General features: G+C 54.5%; 1 protein-coding gene across 6 annotated transcripts in view; it reads right to left on the minus strand.

Moving 5' to 3' along the window:
- SAMD4A (sterile alpha motif domain containing 4A) overlaps positions 1-19,887 on the minus strand; it is a 261,976-nt gene that overhangs the window by 5,955 nt on the left and 236,134 nt on the right. For 2 of the 6 annotated variants that reach the window (XM_075532337.1, XM_075532339.1), the window contains 4 exons: positions 16,688-16,806; positions 11,849-12,050; positions 10,387-10,513; positions 2,551-2,634 (listed from right to left, as the gene is read on the minus strand). In XM_075532337.1, the coding sequence (XP_075388452.1) occupies positions 2,551-2,634; positions 10,387-10,513; positions 11,849-12,050; positions 16,688-16,806 (532 nt within the window). Of the gene's footprint in view, positions 1-2,550; positions 2,638-10,386; positions 10,514-11,848; positions 12,054-16,687; positions 16,807-19,887 lie in introns of all 6 variants that reach the window. The other 4 variants (XM_075532334.1, XM_075532338.1, XM_075532336.1 and 1 more) reach the window with 3 other exon arrangements.

Consider the following 19,887-nt stretch of genomic DNA (forward strand, 5'->3'; position numbering starts at 1 on the left):
CAACGAAGCCAGCTCTAGGGCCCATTTCATTCTCCAGGGGAACCGTGATCATCTGCAGAGAAGTAACTGCTAGCTAATTTGCACCATTGTCTCCATATGGACCAGGAGTGGGCCTGGTAAACCGCAAGTAGAGGCGAAGGGAAGGTGAGCAAGAATGAGGAGGTGTCTGACCCCCAGCACTGGAGAGTGGTCAGGTGCTCCTCGCTGTGGTGCATTCTGCTGGGAAGAGGCTCCATTGTGACCCTGGGTGGCCTAACATCCTGCCCTCTCCAGGAGGAAGTTAGCAGCTCGACTTAGTGTTGGGGCTTCCAGACCCTGGGGCCCACTGACCTAGAGCTAGCCCAGCAGAGACTGATGAAAAGTCTTACAGCAAGATGGCAGTGACAGCCCAGGCTCGGGGGTTCTGCCAGGGGGAGAGTAGAGGGAGGGGCCGGCAAAGAGGAAAGTGCCCGCACCAGTAGGGAGCTGTTCCTGGAGGGGACTGAGAGCAGAGTGGCAGCATAGAGGGTAGGCCCTGGTGGGGAAGGAAGCCGGGGAACAGCCACCTGGGAATGCCCACCCTCTTCCTTTCCTGACATGGAAGCAGATGCTTGCTTGGCTGTCTTCTCCCCCCACCCATTGGCCCACTGGTAAAATGACTGGAGTCCGTTGGCCTCGGCCCTGCCATGGTCACCTTCCTGGGCACATGGAGAGTCAGGAGGCCCCTAGGGCCTCCATTTGCACACTCTGTTCTGGAAACTGCTTACAAGGCTTCCCACCACAGAGGCTTACCGAGGGGAACACAGAACCATGAAAAGGCCCAGGAGGGCCACGAGATGAAAACATTAGCAAAAACCATCAGTCATTTGTGGGAAGGCTTTTCACAAAAAACGGGAGAATGGGCTGAAAAAGGAAACCCCCCTTTAATAAGGAGCAGCGGGCATTGGTGTGACGTGGAATCGGGGCGGTGGGGCTTCTAACATGGCTGGGGGAGCAGCCTACAGAGTTCGGCAGGCCCAGCCTTGCGCACTCTGCACCGCCACTGTCCTAATCAACCCCAGAGACCCTCACCATTTCTTCTTTTTTAAAAACAACTACTCTGAGATGTAACTCCCATGCTATAAACTGCCCCCTTCGAAAGGGCACAACTCTGTTTCTCAGAGCTGCGCAGCCATGCCCACACCAACCCTCAAACCGTCGCCGCTGAGTCGACACAAGGCATGGGGAGCCCAGCTGCGCCAGAGAGCCTCTCCGCCCCACCGAGCTGTCACTGAAGTAGATCCCCAGCTCTGTCTGGGGTACCTCTAGGCAGACCCTGTTGGCAGCAGTCAGGGCATCTGTTTGCAACACCTGAGAAGGCAACCATTCTCGAATCCCAGGACATCTCCTTGCCTCAGAATGAACCCTGGGACCTGCTCACGTTCACCCATTCCTGCCCGCTGCCCTGCCCAGCCCCTTCTTTTCGGCCAGTGCCCCATTAAACAGTCATCTGCTCCCTCCCTGTGTGGGCATTGCCCACTCTGGGCATTTCATGTAAATGCAATCATGAGATGACATGTGGCTTTTTCTGTCTGTCAGTGGCATCTTTAGGGCTCATCCGTGTTCTAGCGCAGCTCATTTTAACGGCTGAGTAATAGTCCATGGGGATATTAGGGATGAGCTACACTTTGCTGCTCCATTCACGGACATTCGGATTGTTTCCCATTACTTCTGAGGGGGCTCTCCCTGCTGCAAACCCGGCCTCTCTGGTCAGGTCGGGGATGAACAGGAGCCGGCGGGCCCCTCCACACCACAGGAAAGGGACAATGCTGCCTAGGTTTTAGGCCTTCAAGGCCCGAAGAAGAGAGCAGTGGGCTGAGGAACTCTGGGTGCTCACAGCAGGATCTGTGCCTGTGACCGTGCTACAGGCACTGGCCAGATCTGAAGCCGTGCACCCTGGGAATCCCTTTGCTCCTTGCTGGTCTACATGGAGGCAGGGTCGGGGGGCTACTCATGGTGGGAAGAGGCACCTGCAGCCCCTTACTGCCCAGACCAGGTGGGCAGCTGGCTGGCCGCCCTGTGACACTGTGAGGGACACCGCTGACTGCTTGGGCTCCAGGCATTATGAAAGCTGTGTGGAACTGGGTGATGTAAAAACTAGTGGGGGTTTTTTGTTTCAAAAATTCTATTTTTAGCATTAAGTTGGGATGGGCTTGGACCAGACTAGGGTTCTAGTCCCAGAAGGCTCATGTGTGTGTGTAAGAGGGTGGGGAGGGTGTTTCCCACTAATGGCCACATTGTTATATGTCCCTAACTCTTCCTGAGCTGGCGTTGGGTGGAGATTGTTGCCTTGCTGTGATTCCAACTGAGCTCTTGGTGGGCAGTGTTTTGGGGGAAGATTGACAGCTCAGGCCCCAGACTCACCTCCTAGAAAGGGGAGCAGAGCAACTGCCTGGGCTGCAGCTGGAGCAGCCTGCTGAGAGGTGGGGGCTGTGACACTCTCTTCTTGTCCCCTGCCCACTCCTCCTCACCATCCTCCCTTCCCCTCCCAGTGGCTAGCCAGCAGATGGCCTGCAGGAAGGACACACTCACCTCCCAGGGCGTGTTCGGTCATACTGAGGCACAAGGACTCCAGTCTGTTGTTGATGTCAGGTTCAGTCACAGGAAGCTGGAATTCTGCTGGGGACAGAGGGGTATGTTGGTGACAAGGACTCCACAGACAAGTAGAACGGACACTCAGTGCCACCTGGCTCCTCACGCGGCAGCCTTGGGGATGAAGGTCTGCTGTGCCTCCCTGGCAGGGACCCGGGGGGATTGGCATGGTCACACAGAGGGCAAGTGATGCCCAGGATGAACCCACTTCTAAGGTCTGCTGGAGAGAGGCCACTGTGAACATGGCGGCTGGCAGCAAACAGGGGACTATAAATAGTTGGCCATATTCAGTGTTGCTTCTCTGCCCACAACCTTCCCGTGACTTCCCACCAGAGTAAAAGTGCAGCCCATGCAGTGGCCACTGAGACCCATGAGCCGGTCCCCAGTACCTTTCTGTCCTCTACAATTCTCCCTTCCCTTCACTCCCTTCAGGCCCTGCCCTGGCCAGACCTTTGCACAGGTTTCCCTCAGCTCAGATGCTAGGTTCTGGCCGACTCGCTTCGGGTCTTCATGTTTCCATCATCACTATCTCCTCAGTACGTGAACAACTTCCCAGCGCGCTCCCCCTTTCCACTGCTTTCTTATCTTCAGACTCTTCACCAACATCTGGTGTCAAAACCATGCAACCCCAAACCTACTGCCACCGAGTCATCGCTGACTTGAAGCACAGAGTAGAATGGCAACCCAGGACTCCTGAGACCGTGAATCTTTGCGGGAGCAGAGAGCCCCATCTTTCTCCCATGGAGCAGCTGGTGGGTTCGAACTGCTGACTTTGCAGTTAGTAGCCCAATACCTAACTCACTAGGCCACCAGGGCTCCATGTCTTTCCCTGGCTCCCTGCAGCTGAATATGCACTTCATTGCCACAGGGCTGGGCTCCGCACCCTGGGCCGAGGAGTGGGTTGGGCTCTTACAGGGCAGAGGAGACCTGCCCTTGTGGGTTTCTGAGGCTATAAATCTTCAAAGAACAGAAAGCCACGGAGTGGCTGGTGGTTTCAAACAGTGGACCTTGCAGTTAGCAGCCCAAAGCATAACCCAGTACGCCACCAGGGCTCAAGTGGGAGAGAAGTCACAGCCTGGGGAGCCTCTCTGCTGAGTCTGAGACTGTGCCGGGCGCACTAGGCGGGCTGGCTCCTGATCTGCTCAGCAAGCTCATTTTCTAGGTGAGGCTCAGCGGGCAGGGAGCTGATACGACGCTGACCCCAAAGTTTCCAGTCTCCCACACGTCACTGTCGCAGGAGCACCAGAGGTCACCGTGACACTTGGAGCCTCCAAGCACTTCTGAATGAGGGCAGAGACATCGACTAACAGGCCAGGCTGGGGGTACATTCCCGCCCGGAGACAAGGCTGCGTACACCAGAACCCCGGTGCCCTGGCTACCACCTTCTCCCCAGGCCCGTCAGGCTCTCGTCTTGCCCCAGCCCGCAGGAGCCTCTACGTCTGTCCTGCTAGGTCCTCACTGTCAGCACTTGGAACAACGCACGGAGAGGACACGGCCCTTTCACCTCTCCCTGGGCTCCCATAATCCCCAGCTGTGTCCTTCTACACACCGCAGAGCGCGTCTACCGAGGGATGGGGGCTGACGGAGGCCAGAAGCAGAGGGAACCTTTGACAGCTAAGAACTGTGGCAAGGTGCAAGCTCTCGGCAGCTAACTGAAAGGTTGCAGGTTTGAGTCCTCCCAGAAGCACCCAAGAGGAAAGGTGTGGAGATCTGTCTGTGTCCTGAATCGCTATCAACTCAAGATGGGAAATGGCACTGGTGGGGGGGGGGCAGTGAGGGACAAAACTCTGGAGCAAGTCTCAGCAAGGGGATGGGTTCCTGAGGCCAGGAACGTTCCCACCGGGGTGACCCTTCACTTCTCTGGGACTTAGTTCTTCTACCTGGAAAGTGGGGAAATGGTTGGTGCAGCAAACTTCAGGCCATTTCAGTCTCCCTGCATGTCCACCAGGGGGCATTAGGAGCAAGTACCCACGCATCTTGCAAGGGAGCTTGAGCTAGGCGGGGTGGCGGAAGAGGGAACTGAAGGCAATGGCTAAACCCAAGTATTTGTTTTCCTTGATTTGACTGATTTGCAATCTGTGTTCTCCGATTGCCAGCTCATTCAGAGGCAGATGTCTTTTCCGTTATTTAAACTTTTCCAAGAGAAGGCTGGCAAAATGGCTAAATATTAAATGGCGTTTTCTGATCTGAGTCCTACCATTGCTGGCATGACTAGTCCAGTTGGGAAAAGCTTCCGGGCAGCCAAGAGCCAGAGAGAATGGCAAGACAGGTTCTTTTTTGCTCTTGCCCCCCCCCCCCCACTAGTTGCTCTCTGAGTTGGGTCCGGCAATTAGACAATCCCAAAGGGAAGAGTAATTTAGTATTTTTATCTATTCATGTGAAAATCATATGCATGCAAAAATTAGCCTTCAGGGTGCGAAATCTATAAAATAGCAACACAATTTTTATATAACCAGTTTAGAAAATATGAAAAAAAAAGGCCTTATCAAATATAGCCATCCATATGCTCGTTGTAAAATTCAGTTTACTCTCTATGCGCCCCTTTAAACAAACACTGTGGAGAGATTTGGATAAATAAAGATGCTCGACATTTGGAGAGAAGCGTTTTCAGCTGCAGGATTTCTTGCCAGCACGCAGCCAAATGCCATTTTCCAAGGCTGGGATTGTGTGTTCCAAGAAGCGGGCTGAGCAATGCAAGGCTTTCTGCTCCAGAGCTCTGAGCCTCAGTGGCTGCTCTTTTAGGCTGAAACTTGGCTGGCTCTTCCTCCCGCAGCCCCTTACTCCCGATGCGATGCACCGGGGCGCGTGAAGACAGTTGCAATACCCCCTGCCACTCAGAGCGACTCTGCACAATTCCACGTCTTGGTGGAGGCCCATATGCTCAAACCTGAGTTTCCTACTAGTGTGCCTTTCTCATGGCGTGTCTGATAAAAACAGATCCAAGGCGTCCTGCCGCGCACACGAGGCAGACGGAAGACCAGTGGGGTGGCTAATAGCTTCCATCTCTGGCGAGAAGCCCTCAACCAGGTGTCACCAGTGGGCGCAGAGCTCTCGGCAAAGGCCCTGGGTAGGTGAGTGGGTGGGGAGCATGGCCCATGTTGGGCCTTGGGGCCAGTTCTCGCTATGGCTTCTGGTAAACTTCTGGTGGCATTTGCTTCCAGCATCGTCGCAACACCCAAGCCACTCCTGGATGAGAAACCAGCAGACGGATGGGTGGGTGGTGGTCCGAAGAACAGAGGAGCCAGTCCTGGAAGCAATACTAACAGAAGAAAGAATGGCAAGACTTGGGCCTGCTGGTTTGGGACATGTCATCAAGGAGGCTAGCAGGGCTGGGAAGGTAGCGCGGCTCCCGTTTAAAGAGCAAAATGGACACAACCCCCACAAAATGGCCTCCAACACAGGAGCGGCTGCAAGTGGGCCTCAGCACTGGGCAATGCCACCTTCTCTTCCCCATAAAGTCGCTATGCATTACAGTCAGCCTGACAGCACCCACCACCACCACCACCTCCGCAAGGCCTGGGGGCCTGCCTCGCTCATCCCGGGCTGCTGCTGTTCCCGCGACTCACCGGGTCCCTGAGCCTCCTCTCTTCTGAGCGTTCTCCACTCGTGCCCAGAGCAGGCCCATTTCTTCAGCTCTGATGACACCTCTGAGTACCAGCATTTTTTTGCTTTTTGATGACTAAAAAACAACTTTTGATTACGACTCGGGTGGCAGTTCATGGAATCAATTAGTTTTCCATCCGGTCATTCATATGCAGCACTCTTCCCACTTCCAGCTTATTTCCATCTGGTCTTCCTGCCTGCCCTGGGAGGTTTCACCCAGGCCCAGTGCTGCCCTCTCCATCACGCACTCGCAGCTGGTTGTTTTCAGGAGGGTGAACTGCCCGGGTGCTACTCAACACTGGGGATTCCTCTGAGCGCCAGGCTCCCAGGGTTTGCAGCATTCCAATGGCCGTGGAGGAGCTGGTGCTGAGGAAAGGCTGGTGAGCAGATAAGTCACAACATTAAATGCTGCCTTGTAAGGAGTCATCCGATCCATCCCCTTGCAGGCAGTTTGCATATGGCTTTGTGTACAGGAAGGACGAGACCCCCAGGAAGCCGTTCCAGGAGACTGTCAGCCTCGCTGCCTCTGCAGTTTTCTTCTGAAGCCAACTCCCAGCCTCCCAGCCCTTCCCATCAGGCCTGCAGGTGTGAGACGCCTCCACCGCCTCCCAGTGTGGTGCCAGTGCTGCCCCAGGAGCCTCTGGGCCCGGGCCCAAAGGCGGCTGAGCCTGAGGTAGCAGGACCGGAGCTGCTTCCAAAATAAATGATCATCCTCCAACAAGCAGTTTCCAAACACATTTTCCAGTTGGGAAAACACATCCTTGTGCTTCGCAACGAGCAGGACTCCTCGCGCCCAGACTACCCTACTTTTGAGCTCAAGCCGCCCCCCTGGTGAATATACTGTGAGACCTTGTTCTGGAACGCTGGGTTTCTTCCTCACCGCAGAGGCTGCCAACAGGCACAGACCGCCCGGTGGCGCTCCTGCTTGGTGGTGGGGGACCTCTGAAGCTAGTCCGTGTGGAAAGAAAGCTCAACGCAGCCCTGCAGAGGCCTCCCCAGGGCCTGTGAGCTTAGGGCAGATTCAGGAGGAGCAGGATGCTTTGCTGCAAATGTGGGCCAGGCTTCCAGTCCCGTGGAGGCCGGGGCTTGCCCTGCCTTTCCTCAGTCCTTTTGAGGCATTGAAAGCCTCCCATCATCTTAAAGGAATGGCTTTTAAGTTCCTAGTATCAATGCGTGCTGAGACAGGACAACACTGGCATCATCAGGACTTCCCCACACGGGCTAAGATGGAAGTCCTGTGCTGCTGCACTGCCTCACTCTCTGTGGAGGCTCCGAGGCGGGGCTGGTCGCAAGTCGACTCCCTTGTGCAGTCCCTGTCATACCCGTCCCTGCAGAGATCAGGCCACCTTCTGCCTTTGTGCTCTGATCCTTGTTTCGTCGTACCCCCAAACCAAATCACCCTCTGCCAGCGGGAGATTCTCATTCATGGCGGTCCTGTGTAGGATAGCTGAGGCTGGACACCTTGATGGGGTCAGACAGCTGCTTCTTCGGTCTGTCGAATGCTTCCCCCACAGTGCTGCGGCTGAAACCAGACCGGTTGTCCTCAAGTTGCTCCCAACTCAGAGACCCACCCCTTAGGGTTTCCAAGGCTGGCTGTCATCTGTTTTGGAAGCAGGGTTGTGTCTTTCTTCTGAAGTGCAGTTGGTGGGTCCGAACCACTGCACCACCATCACCCCTCGTTAGACCTCCCTGCAAAGCCTCCAGAGTGGACCAGGTTGGGTGCGCACTGAGGAGGTGTTTCTGGCTTTCTAGGACAAGCCTTCATCCGGTCCCGACTGTGGCGGCTAGAGGGGCTGGCCGTCCCTGAAGAAGTAGGCTGTCCTCCTTGAGATGGTGGCAGGGCTAAGAGAGTGAGCTATGGGCCTGCGATCCAGCATTTCATCTGCAAGGGCAGGGGATGCACCGGGATCCCTGGGCAAAGGCTAAGGAGGCACAACCCCTTGGGGCTGAGATGCAATGCGGGTTCCTCGCCCCCACCCCATGAGGGCTGCCGGGCTGAGCCCTGACGCTCTCTCCATGCTATGTCCCAGGCTGGGCGGTGACGGGAGATCACTTGGTGAGGCTCCTCTAACCCAGGTCCTGGGGGGTAGCATGCAAACGGTGTAGAGGGCTTTACGTTGGGGATTGGTCAGATTTGCTCTTCTGCTGAGTATAAAGCAAGTCACCCCAGAAGCAGGAACAGAGGAATCCCACAAGCTTCGAGAAAGGGCCGACAGTGGAGGGCCTGACTGCAGTGGTCAGGGGCGGCAGAGGCAGCGGAGCTGCAGCGCTGTGACTGTGAGACGGAGCTCAAGAGCAGAGCCAAGACCGCGAGGCAGGGCGGTGTGACTCTTGGCCAGGAAAGGAAGTAAAGGTGCATGTCTTCAGGCAGGAGGCTGGCTTAGCCATAGAGGAGCTTTGTACCATGCCCGAGCAGGACAGCATCCAGGGGCCACGTGGCTGAGAGAGACTGAGGCCCGGGGAAAGTAAAGGCTCCTGGCTGAGAAGAGGCAGTGCTGTGGACAAAAGGGCTGTATCCTTCATGTTTTCTGATCCCGGTGTATGGTGACCCATTCATTTCATAATAAATCCCCACAATCACGGGCATTGTCTGTGAGGTCTGTGTGGAACCCAGCCGAGAAGCCGAGTGCTGGGGGAGGGCAGGGTGACGTCACAGTGACGGAAGGCAGGAGGCAGTGTCTGAGCTCTGCTTTGTGGGAATCGCCCAGGCCTGGTGGCAGGCAGCAGTGTTCGTCTTCCCGCAGAAGCTGGCGCAGGTTAGACCCTGCCATTGACTCAGTAGGGTCTAGGAGGTGGGTGCTGCCAACTGCATCCTCATTTATTAGCAATCAGAAAGCCTGGCAGAGCCCCGTTCTCCATGTCTGCCTGTGGTTAGAGATGCTGGGGCTCATTAGCGTCTTGCTGGGGAAGGGTCTCTGATGTTCTGGTGAGAGACTAATTAAAAAAAAAAAGCAGCAGCCCCAAGGGTTCCAGAGCTCTGACTTCAGTGTGCCAACCCCCTGACTCAGAGGTTCCAGGTAGCTACCAAGAACATGGAAGACAAACTGCTCTGAGTGGTTCTGAGGCTGGAGGAGGCCTCTCTAACCGTGGCAACAAGAGGCTGTGGGGGATCTTGGGCTTACGGCAGCCCCACACAGGGGCAGGCCCCCCAGCACAGGCCGCCCAGCACTACTGGAAAACACAGCAGCAGGAGACAGGCAGGTGGAGAATCAGCATCGAGACACCCAAACGGTCCTTCTGTAGGTCTCGGGGGTGGGCCTACTCTTGGTGACTGGACTGTCCAGGCCTGCTCTTCCCAATCCAGATAGAGACAAAGGACAGGAGTGAGGATTGGGGAAAGAACTAGGGCCGGGGGCTCAGCAGAAGCTTTCTCTTGGGGAGGTAAACAGACTTCCCATCCCGGGTGTCCTCATGTCTTTCCCAGATTCTCCCTTTTGTTGGGAATGAATGATACCTAATTCTGTGGGGGGGAAAATCCAATTCAGGACCGGTCTATACGGTCCAGGGAACAGGCCTCCACAACTCCCAACGGCATCAAGTATCCCTTCCCAGGAAGGACAAGAGCCACAAGCTTCAGCCTGGACAACGGGGGCTCCAAGACCACACTGGGCAAAGAGGAGGCATGGTAGAGGCCAAGGAGTCCTTGTAACTGGCATCGGGACAAAGTGGGTGTTCCTTCTGCCTTCTACTCCTCCACCTCCCAAATTCTGCAACTTGAGTCCAAGCTCCTCAGCCCCAGATCCAGCATCCCCCGCCATCTACCACAATCTAGACAGCAACCTGGGTGAGTGGGTGGTGGGTGGGTCGGTCCGTCTGACTGACAGACACACACACACCCTCCCTCCCTCCCTCCCCTTCCCCCCATTCAGAACACCCTCCAGTGAGATCTCTGCTTTCATCACTCTAGAAATAGGAATACTCTCAAAAATATCACCCATCGGATTGCAACCGAATCTGGGGCTACACAGGCTGGCTCCCAGCCAACCAGCCGTAATTCCTGCTGGCAAGGCGCAGTTTAAAAAAGGAAAGGCTTCCAGGAGCCCCGGAGAACATGCGGTGGCAGTCGAGGGCAAGCGCTTTCCCACTGCGTTCACCGGGGCATCTCGTCGGGCATCATCCTGGCCACTCTCCATCCTGGGAGGAGAGGGGTGAGAGACTGGACGCAGGCCCTACCTGGCTGCTGGAACATCAGCATGTTCTGCGGAGAAGTGTGCACGGGCAGAGAGCGGGTCCTTTGGACTGAGCTGTGGGTCCGGCTGGGCATGCTGTTGCTGCCCCCAGGGTTGGCAAACCAGAGGTTCTGGTGAGAAAGGCAAGAGGGTGCCCTGTTAGCCAAGACGCCCTGGGATGGCCTCCGCCAGACTCCTGGAACAGGGCCCGGCCAGCACTACCTTATGCATATTTATAGAGAGAGTGTCTGCATCCCCCTTTGCTCCCCTCCAGCCACCAGGCCCTCTCTAAACCTAGCTTCATTCTGGGGCCCCCCTCTCTCGCCGTCTTCAAGACCTCCTTTATCCCTTTTGTCGCCTTTGCTTTTCCTGTCACTTTCCTGGGAAATGGGGGGAGGGGTTGAGTTCTATAATTGTTTGCAGCCTAAAGCACACACTATTTCAAGGCTCTCATTGGACTTTCTGTTTGAGATTCTAGGCATTTACTCCAAAGGGAGCGCTTTGCTCTCAGCTGGCGACAGGCCAGCAGGACTTGGCCCAGCAGGGCTTGGGGGGCATTGTCACACAGGTGTCACATGAAGCAACCTGGGGCGCCGAGACTGTGTAAGCCAAGTGGGGCTTTCCAGTGTGTGCGCAGCTCCCCCTGGGGGCAAGTAGAGGCCCCTGGGCTTTACCAGAGCCACTGTCCTGTATGCTAACACGGATACCTCCTCCCTTCCTTTTCTGGGAGAACCCAGAACCTCAGGCCCATTTGTGTCCCTTACAAAGCTGGGGCCAAGCAAGTAGAAGGCAGGTTGGGGGGCAGGAGAGGTTGAGGGGTGAGCAGCTCAGGACAGGGCTGCAAGCCTTAACTGGCAGTTTCACCCCCTTACCCGGATCCCCCAACACAGCCTCTCTTAGGCTCAGCCCTACCAGTCCCTCCACCATGGAAGGGGGGTGTGTGCTGTGAGGGGGAGTTAGTTTATCACAGAGAAGAAGGCAAAGGAAGGAATCCCCTTCCTCTACAATGCTCCAGGTTCTCTGGAAACCAGAGAGGGTAGGTGGTCAAGTTTGTTGGGGCAGGTCAGGGATCAAGGCACAAAAGATTTAAGTTGTTCACTGCCATTGAGCCGATTCTGACTCATAGCAGGCTGGTGGCTTCAAACTGAAAACCTTGCAATTAGCAGCTCAGCATGGAACCCACTGCGCCACCAGGGCTCCTTTACAAAGGAAGTGGGTCTTGCCCTTCTTCCAAAAGGGCCTCTTGCACAGAGGCCCCAGGGATAGAGTGATCCCTAAGAAAATCTCCATGAGGTCAGGAGGGTGGCCTTGTGGGGCTGCAGGCAGGCCTCCCTGGGGGGCTCTGAGGCCAATGAACAACTCTCTCTCGGTTTATACTCCTTGATAATGTCCCCTCTCCCCCGGCTCTCATCTGAGTAACTGAGGTCCTGGGCTTGGCTGGCCTTCCTCCCTGGGTTCGAACAAACCTGTCTCCCTTGTTTCATGATGGTGGGGTTGGCAGGGGTGTTGCGCTGGCTGGAGCTGACGAATCCACTGGTGCCCAAGAGTCCAAGCCGGGCGGAAGGGATATTCCGTGAGGGGATCTGGTACTGGCGCGGGTTCCGTCTGCCCATGCCGCCGCCCACCGAGCCGGCAGTTGGGAGGGAATTGGACTGCCCAAAGCCACGACTGCTAGAGGGAACAGAGAGGGAACCTTGAGCCGGTCAGCCACGCCTCCACCCCTCCCAAGTCCCGGGCTTCAAGGGGCATGCCTCCTTGGGGTTGCCAGGTATGAGGTCTACGGGGTGAAGGCACTGGGCCAGGAGAGGACCTTCATGCCAGCGGCAGCGATCATCTGTGAGTGTGTATGTAGCATGTGGGGCTTTATCTCCATCCATGACCACTCACAAGTAGGCATACCAGCCCCTCCCCGCTCACTGCTGGAGACATGAGATGGTCACTTGGCTAAGGCCACGCTGCCATCAGCAGGGGGCAGCACTGGAATGGGAGCCTGGACCCTCAGGATGCTTGTGCTGTCCTCCAAGCCAGCTGACTGGCTGCTGCAGACAGGACATGGGCCCTGAGCACTCCCAGGCCTCCCAAGAGGCCACAGGGCCAGCAGGCAGCAGAGGCAGGTTCAGAACTGGCTCAGGCTCTTGTCCCGTGTTCCTGTCACCACACGAAAAACCCCGTATCTGAAGCCTGTCTTGCACAGCCGACCTGGAGAGAGTGGCCCGTGGGCAGTGCTAGGATGTGAGTCCCCTGTGTCCTTCGTCAGTCCTCTGTGTCCCAGGCCTCAATCAGCCCCTGGCATGCTGATAAGGCGAACGAGCAAAGGAATGAAAGGCTCTCTCCTATCAGCACGCAGCCCCAAGTGGAAGGGCTGGTCCCTGGGGCTCTGACCCTGAGAGGCCAGGATGACCCCAGGCACTCGCAGGCCTGTCTGGGGCTGGCCACACGGTTGCCGAGATCCTCCTGGGGCCACACGCTGAGGCCCACGTTCCCGTTTGGTCCGGTGACCTCAGCACCCAAGAATCGGCCTCTGCAGCACACGCACCGGGTTCCGGGAGGTTACACAGCAGCCAGCAGTGCTTCAGGAAGAGCACATTCTTTCCAGGAAGAGTCAGCTTCAGTCGGTCAGTGAAGCTCAACTCAACCTGCTCTTCCCTCCAGCGGCCACAAGGTGGAACAGAGTGGCTTTCCCAGCCACACAGGGGGGACACTGGAGGGGCAGGGCTGACGCAGTGGAGGAAAACAGGGACCTACGAAACGGTCATTTCCTGAGAAAGAGCGCATGAGTGTGCGTGTCTCTGTCTCTGTCTCTCTCTCTCTCCAAGGTAGGAACAGAGAGTACATGAAATGTACAGAAAATGCTTCTCTTAGGTCATGTTTTAGAAGGGCTAAGAATGACAGCTAGAAATGGCATCATGTTTATCACTTAGCTGGATGCTTCCAGAACAGTTGCTCATGGCACTGCGTGCTAGAATGAACGCTGACATTTGTATCAGTGGAATGCTAGCACATACTGACTTCTGTTACAGATGTTGACGAGCGTGGGGCTCTGGGGCGCAGTGGATGCCACACTGAACTCCTAACGCGTCCCACCAAGTGATTCAAAGATGTTGACTATCAAGAAAACAAACAAGTTTGATTATCTCCTGTGTCTTGCTTTTCAGAATGAGAGACTGAAATAAATCCCTCTGGTTTGGGGAGAAGAAAAAATTTTCCTCTTCTCTCAGGAATTTCTAAAATCCCTTATCAGAGCAGGGAAGGGACGAGCGTGCCCCAGTGAGCTGGCTGCGACTGAATCCAGGCGCTGTGCTTCTGCTTTCCACCGACAGCCATGTCCCAGGACAGGCTGCCCAGGCTCTTGGTCTCTGGCTCATCCCTCCTGCTGGGTACCTTGTCCTCCCTTCTTGCCGTCAAGGTCCGAAACCTCAGAAAGAAGCGTGTCGGGCCCCGAGAGGTGGGGTGATTTCTGCTGTGGGGGGAAAGGACCATCTGCGGTATGTGACAGGATCAAGTGGGGCTTGGGATGTTTTGTTTGTTTGTTTGTAACTCTGAAAACCAGCTCTGTGGTTTCCGGAACTGCTATTTGGGCCACCTGTTCGACGGCTCCGTAGTCCGCTGAAGCTTTTCCTCCTCTACCCACTTTCCTTTCTGGTTGGAGGCCTGAAAAGTTGTTTCACACGTGAAAGAAAGCCGGCTCTGGGCGATGCTAAGATGCTGTGTACGTTCAGAAAGTCAGCGATGCAGTGTGGGCTGGGGCCCTTAGTGCTTCCTGGAGAATGGCTCCATCCTGGGACTCTACCAGGCAGGATCGAGAGGGTGAATTTGGCTGGGTCATCTTTCTCCTGCAGGATGGGGGCACTTCAGTGGCATCTTTAGTTGATTACTACAGAGCCTGAGCGAACAGTCAGTTCCTTATGATTGCCAGGCTCGATGAAATAATCATGTTTTCTGGGGAGAAAACGGAGCGCACAAGAAAGTATTCATTTCTCATTCCTTTGCTCTGCCTACCTGTGTCTCGCCGGCTCTGCCTGCCTAAAGAGAGCCAACTGATGCCATTACATTTAAATGCATGGGAAGCCTCTGATAAAATCATATTAATAAGAGCCAATTAATTGGGGATTTGTGATAATTCAAGCAGGGGCCAGGTTGTAGTTACCCTTGTATTATCAGAGAACCAGAAGTTCAAAGCAAATGAACAGTACAAGAAGATCCCAGCGGTAATACTTAGGAGAAAAAATACTTCCTAGGGCTTCGGCAGCATCTAATGGAACATCCACAATCGATGACTGAATTCATTTATATCTAATCAATAAAAACAGGCACATTAGGACTCCAACCTGGCACCTGGCAAACGTTGGGCTAGCCCAGCTGGTACTGTGAGCTAATGACAGTTTCGGGAGCTCAAGGCCACTGTCCCTGCATAGCCTGATGTGGTCCAAGGAACCAGTGTGATGGCAGAGGGAGGGGATGGGACTTTGGGCAGGAAGAGCCAAGAATTTCAAAGTCCTGCCTTTCTCTTCAATCTCTCCTTCCTCTTGGAACTTGTCTCCTGAGGGTCTAGTGTTCCCAGCAGGGTCTGAAGCCTCCTCCCTTACTTGGGAGACGTGCTGCTGCTCCTGAGCAGCTGCGATGGGAGCAGACCTGGGGGTCGTCCGAGGAGCACACCTTTCTTGTCTTCTGTGCCGACCACAGGACTTTAGCACACATGGTCCTGCCCAACCTGCCAGGGCATGAGCCAGGGCTCTGACAGGAGTGTTGCTTTGCCGGAACGGTCTTTTCTACACAACAGGCCAAGACCCCAAGAAGGGTTAATTTTGTTGTTCTAGACCACACTGGGCCTCAGAGAGCTGCGTGGCATCCATGGCGGTTCCGGGCATCGTCTCTGGAGCTGGTGCTGGCCTGCAGGGTCCACATTTCGGACCTGCCACTGCCTACCCATGGCCACAGAGAAGTCACTTGGGGTTCTGATGTTCTTCTTCTGTAAAATGGGCATAACAACAGCAGGACTTGAACTTCAAATTGTTCTTACACAGATGAAAAGGAATGCACTCTCAATGCGCTCGGCTCCCACTTGGCATATGAAAACCCACTGCCAGCAAGTCTGTTGTGACTCATAGTGACTCTGTAAGGCAGAGGAGAGCTGCCCCATGGAGTGTCCGAGACTGCAACACCAGGTACGAACAGGCCGCCTTGGTTTCCCTTCCTGGTGGTTTCCGCCCACGGACCTTCTGGTTAGCAGTTGGTGCTTGAACCACTGCACCACCAGAGCTGCTGGGAGGTCTTCAATAAAAGCCGTGCTGTGCATGCTGTCCTATGCGGCATTTCCCTTTTCACTTGGATTTTGTACATGGGTCTCTGATGAAGAAGTTTCATGGGCTCAAACTGGTGATGCTTCAAGGCCCACCCAAGCAAATAAATATCATCATTTTAACAATTCAGAGATTCCGTGTGTGCACCGGGAATGAATTCAGAGTATTTTAGGAGTATGTATGTGGGTGGTGGTGGTGGGGGAACCTCCCAAACATTATTGGCTCATGTTTAAAAGCACAAAACAGAACATCTTCAGGATGTTTATATCCTCCACCCCTTGCCTCCCAGGAACTCCTCGCCATCCTTCAAGGCTGTAACTCGCCTCCTTCCCCTTCAACACGCCCCCACCCCCAATTTCACTGCAATTCACCTTTAATATGCAAGTAGGTTCCTCAATTTAAAACCATATTAAGGTAACGGGCTCTAAAGTACAACTAGGCTTATTTTACACTGCAGCCAAGAAGCTGAAGTACTATGAAAAATCAAGAGTGGTACAGCTTCACGATTAGACTGCAGCGCAGACCAAAATAGACCAGCACTGGGCTCCTTACCGGCCACCGACTATAATTAGCTTGTCTGCAGCCAGAAGGGAGGAAAGAATCACACCACCCCTTCAGGTGCTCACAGAACAGCCCTTTTTAGTCCCTTCACGGACCCTTGTCACAGCTAAGTCCTCAAGGATATTCCTGGGACTCCTTAAATCCTATCCGCCCACCTCCGGCACGCTCCCACCCCTGGATGAATGCTGTCATTGTGACCATGTACAGTGAGTTACCACAGATCCCAGATCTTCCCCTGGGAAACACTTCTCTCCGCAGCCTTTTCCCAACCCCACCTGCTTAAGGAGTGCCATTTGGACCTGACCAGCAGGTGTCCTGGGGAGCAAGGAATGGGCGCCCCGCCTACTCCTGCCACAGGAACTCAGGCACGCCAAGGAGGCCCCTGAAACCACCACATATAACAACAAACAACCACCCCCCCCCCAAAAAAAATTCTCAACATACTTTCTTTGCTGTCGATATCCTGATATGTCTAGAAGGGTTTTCCGAGGGAAAGACCGAAAGAGCTTCTGCACCTGCTGTTTCCATGACAACAATCTTTTTTTCTGCGTCTCTGTAAATGCCTGCAAAAACAAACAGGACTTTTAAACGGGTGACGCAGCCTGGCATTAGGGGGAGAAACATGCAATTAATGTGGGAAAACACTTGAGTATCTGCCGGTGCCTTTTCTTCACCTGGCTCCAACCAGAGTCGGGCTGGTTTCAGAGCTGCCTGGATAGACAGTTCAAGGTATTTGGCCCCAGAGGAACCTGGTGCGGTGCATACAGTAAGTGCTGACAAACCTCACTTTTTGGGGGTTGGGGGGGTGTTGCACTTTTGGCAGCTCCCACCTCCTCACTCCTTCCTGACGCCACTCTGGACTCTATCAACCAAGAATGAATTGTGAAATTGATTGTTGGCCGCTCTGGCTTCTGCAGGCCCCCTGCATCTTCATAATCAATGTGAACACTGAACCGCTTCAGCCATCGATCAGCTTGAGGGTGTGTGGTCGCCCAGGAGTGGTTTGCAGACCTTGAGGGGATGGAGTCTGTTCTGAGATTCAGGGTGTGGCTGAGACATCTCTAGGGAAGGGGCCCCAAGGCCTCAGTGGCCCACAGCTTGTCTAAGGGCAGGACAATGGGCAGACTCGATACCTTGAAGCCTTTCCTAATCACAGTGAGTGGGGAGGGATGCTTTGCCCGAGCCCCAAACGCAGTGCTGTCGAGGTGACGCAGAGTAGAAAGGGCCAGAGGGTTTCCAAGGCTGTCGCTATGGATGCAGGCTGCCACCCCTTTCTCCCACAGAGCACCTGGTGCCTTTGAAACACTCGCCCGGTGGCTGACAGCTCAGCACTTAACCACTGCACCACCAGGGCTGCTCTCCTCTGAACTGAGCACTCCCCTTTGTCCTCCCTCCCCTCGGTCAAGGGGAGGACACCATGCGGGACACCATGGCAGGGGCTCTCAAACAGGTGGCACATTGGACTTGCCCAAAACAAACTAGCTATGGGCCAGCCCGTTTCCCTCACGGCAGCCTGCTCTGTGGGCACCAGAGGGAACCTCGGCCACAAAGGGGTTTCAATGGCTCATGTTTTGGAAGGCCATCTTTCTGAAGTATCTCAGGGTGGGCCTGAACCATCCACCTTTCAATCAGCCATCTGTACCACTTAACAAGGAGATGATCGAGAAAATGCAGCTGACTGGACCTCCTCCCTGCAACCCCTCCTCCAATGCCTCAGCTAAAAGGACAACACCCTCCACCCCAAAAAGCCAAACCTACTGCCATTGAGTCCATTCCTACTCAGAGGGACCCAGTATAGGGTTCCCAAGACTAAATCTTTATGGGAGCACCTGGTGGGTTTGAACCACTGACCTTGTGGCTAGCAGCCTAAACACACAACCCACAGCCCCACCAGGCTCCTTTCCCTAATGAGCCTGATTTAAGGATTCTGGAGTGTTGTCTAAAGGAACTGTGTCTTGCGCAGGTGTCCTGTGATTCTGAGGCAGGCCGCACGTGAACCGGAGGGTGTTGAGATGGTGTAGGTTGTATCCCAAGTGCAAAACAGACCCTGCTAAGGACCTAAAACTGCGGGCCATACCTGGAGAGAAATCCACCGAATTTGACCCGTTACCCCCAAATTATACATGTAAAAATTAATGACCTGGAAGATGACATGTTATATTTTTCGATAATCAAAAAGAAGATCTGCCTGATTAGCAGTCACTACGATGGGACAACGTACTCAACGAAACATAAAACTGTGGAAGTGATAATAAACTAGTAAGATAACAGACTCTCTGCTCCCCGTAAAGGAAATAGATTTCCTTAAACATAAGGGGGGGAAATGGCAGCTTAATTTTCTCCAGATGACTGTTTAAGGACCTAAGCACCCTGCGATGTAAACAAAAACAAAAAGATGTCAATTGTATTGTGGAAAAGTTATTGACCCCTACCTGGTACCCGCTTTCCTCCTAGGTCACCAGAGGCAGGCACCATTAAGAAATTCATCACGGAGGGCTGCCCATCAGAAGGGCTCTGGGCCCCACCGGAGACAGGGAGGTAGACCCCCCCCCTTATGGTGTGTGGCGGGGGGTGTGGCGGGCTGGGCTGAACTCATGCTAAGCAGTGAGGAGTTGGCTTCATCCGAGGCTGTTCCTATACACTCGTCGGGCTCAGTGCGGGTCTCACCCAGCACCACAGGCACCTCTGAAAATGTAGGCCAGACCAGCATGCTTACTGGACAAATACAATGAGGGGCAAATGCGACTCTGGACAAGTTTATTCAGCCAACCACCGAGGGAGAAAGACTGGCCTTTCTACTCCCATGAACAGTGATCTGTGTTCTCTCCTCCCCAACCAAACTCATCCTCACTGTCACTGAGTCAAGTCCTCCTCACAGTGACCCTAGAGGGAACGGTGGAACTGTTCCTGTGGGTTTCCATGACTGTAACTCTTTATGCGGGTAGAAAGCCTCATCTTTCTCCCACAGGGCAGCTGGTGGGTTTGAACTGCCATCCCTTTGGTTAGCAGCCAGCAAATGTTTATTTAGCCTAAGTGGGAGTTCTGGTGGCACGGCCGGGTAAGCATTAAGCTGCCAACCGTAAGCTTGACAGCCACTCCGAGGGAGGAAGACGAGGCTGTCTGCTCCTGTGACGATTTACTGGCTCAGAAATCTTAGTTAAGGTCATTAAGAGTTGTTGTGGGAAGCAGAGAACGGGAAGAGAGTATACAGATGATTCCTTCATTTTCGTAGATGACGAAGCCTGGCAGGCTGGGTTTCTGGGGTGGAGGGAGGTCTTCACCCTTGTGAGTTGGAGATGCGTCCCAATCACATTAGCATAAGCCATATTGGGCCTCGCTGTATCCTCCCACACTCGTGCTACCTTCAGGTTATCCTTTACAAGCACATGGCTGATCTAGACGGGTGCTATTGCTCTCTGGCCTTGAGGACAGCCACTCCCCCTTACCCACCCTGGCACTGGTCACTGCTCCAATGTACTCGGGGGCCTTTAGGGTTAGGGTACAGCCCACTTTGTCACATTTGTGGTTACCTGTAATTAAGGGGGCTTGCATGCCCCCTAGAATATAGAAACTTCTGTTGGAAATATAGTCTCTTTCTCTGCACGGACCTGGCTCCTGAAGTCATGGCGGTCCTGGAGGTGAGC

The sequence above is a fragment of the Tenrec ecaudatus genome, chromosome 14 (assembly GCF_050624435.1).
Source record: "Tenrec ecaudatus isolate mTenEca1 chromosome 14, mTenEca1.hap1, whole genome shotgun sequence".
In the NCBI taxonomy this organism is placed as follows: Eukaryota; Metazoa; Chordata; class Mammalia; order Afrosoricida; family Tenrecidae; genus Tenrec; species Tenrec ecaudatus.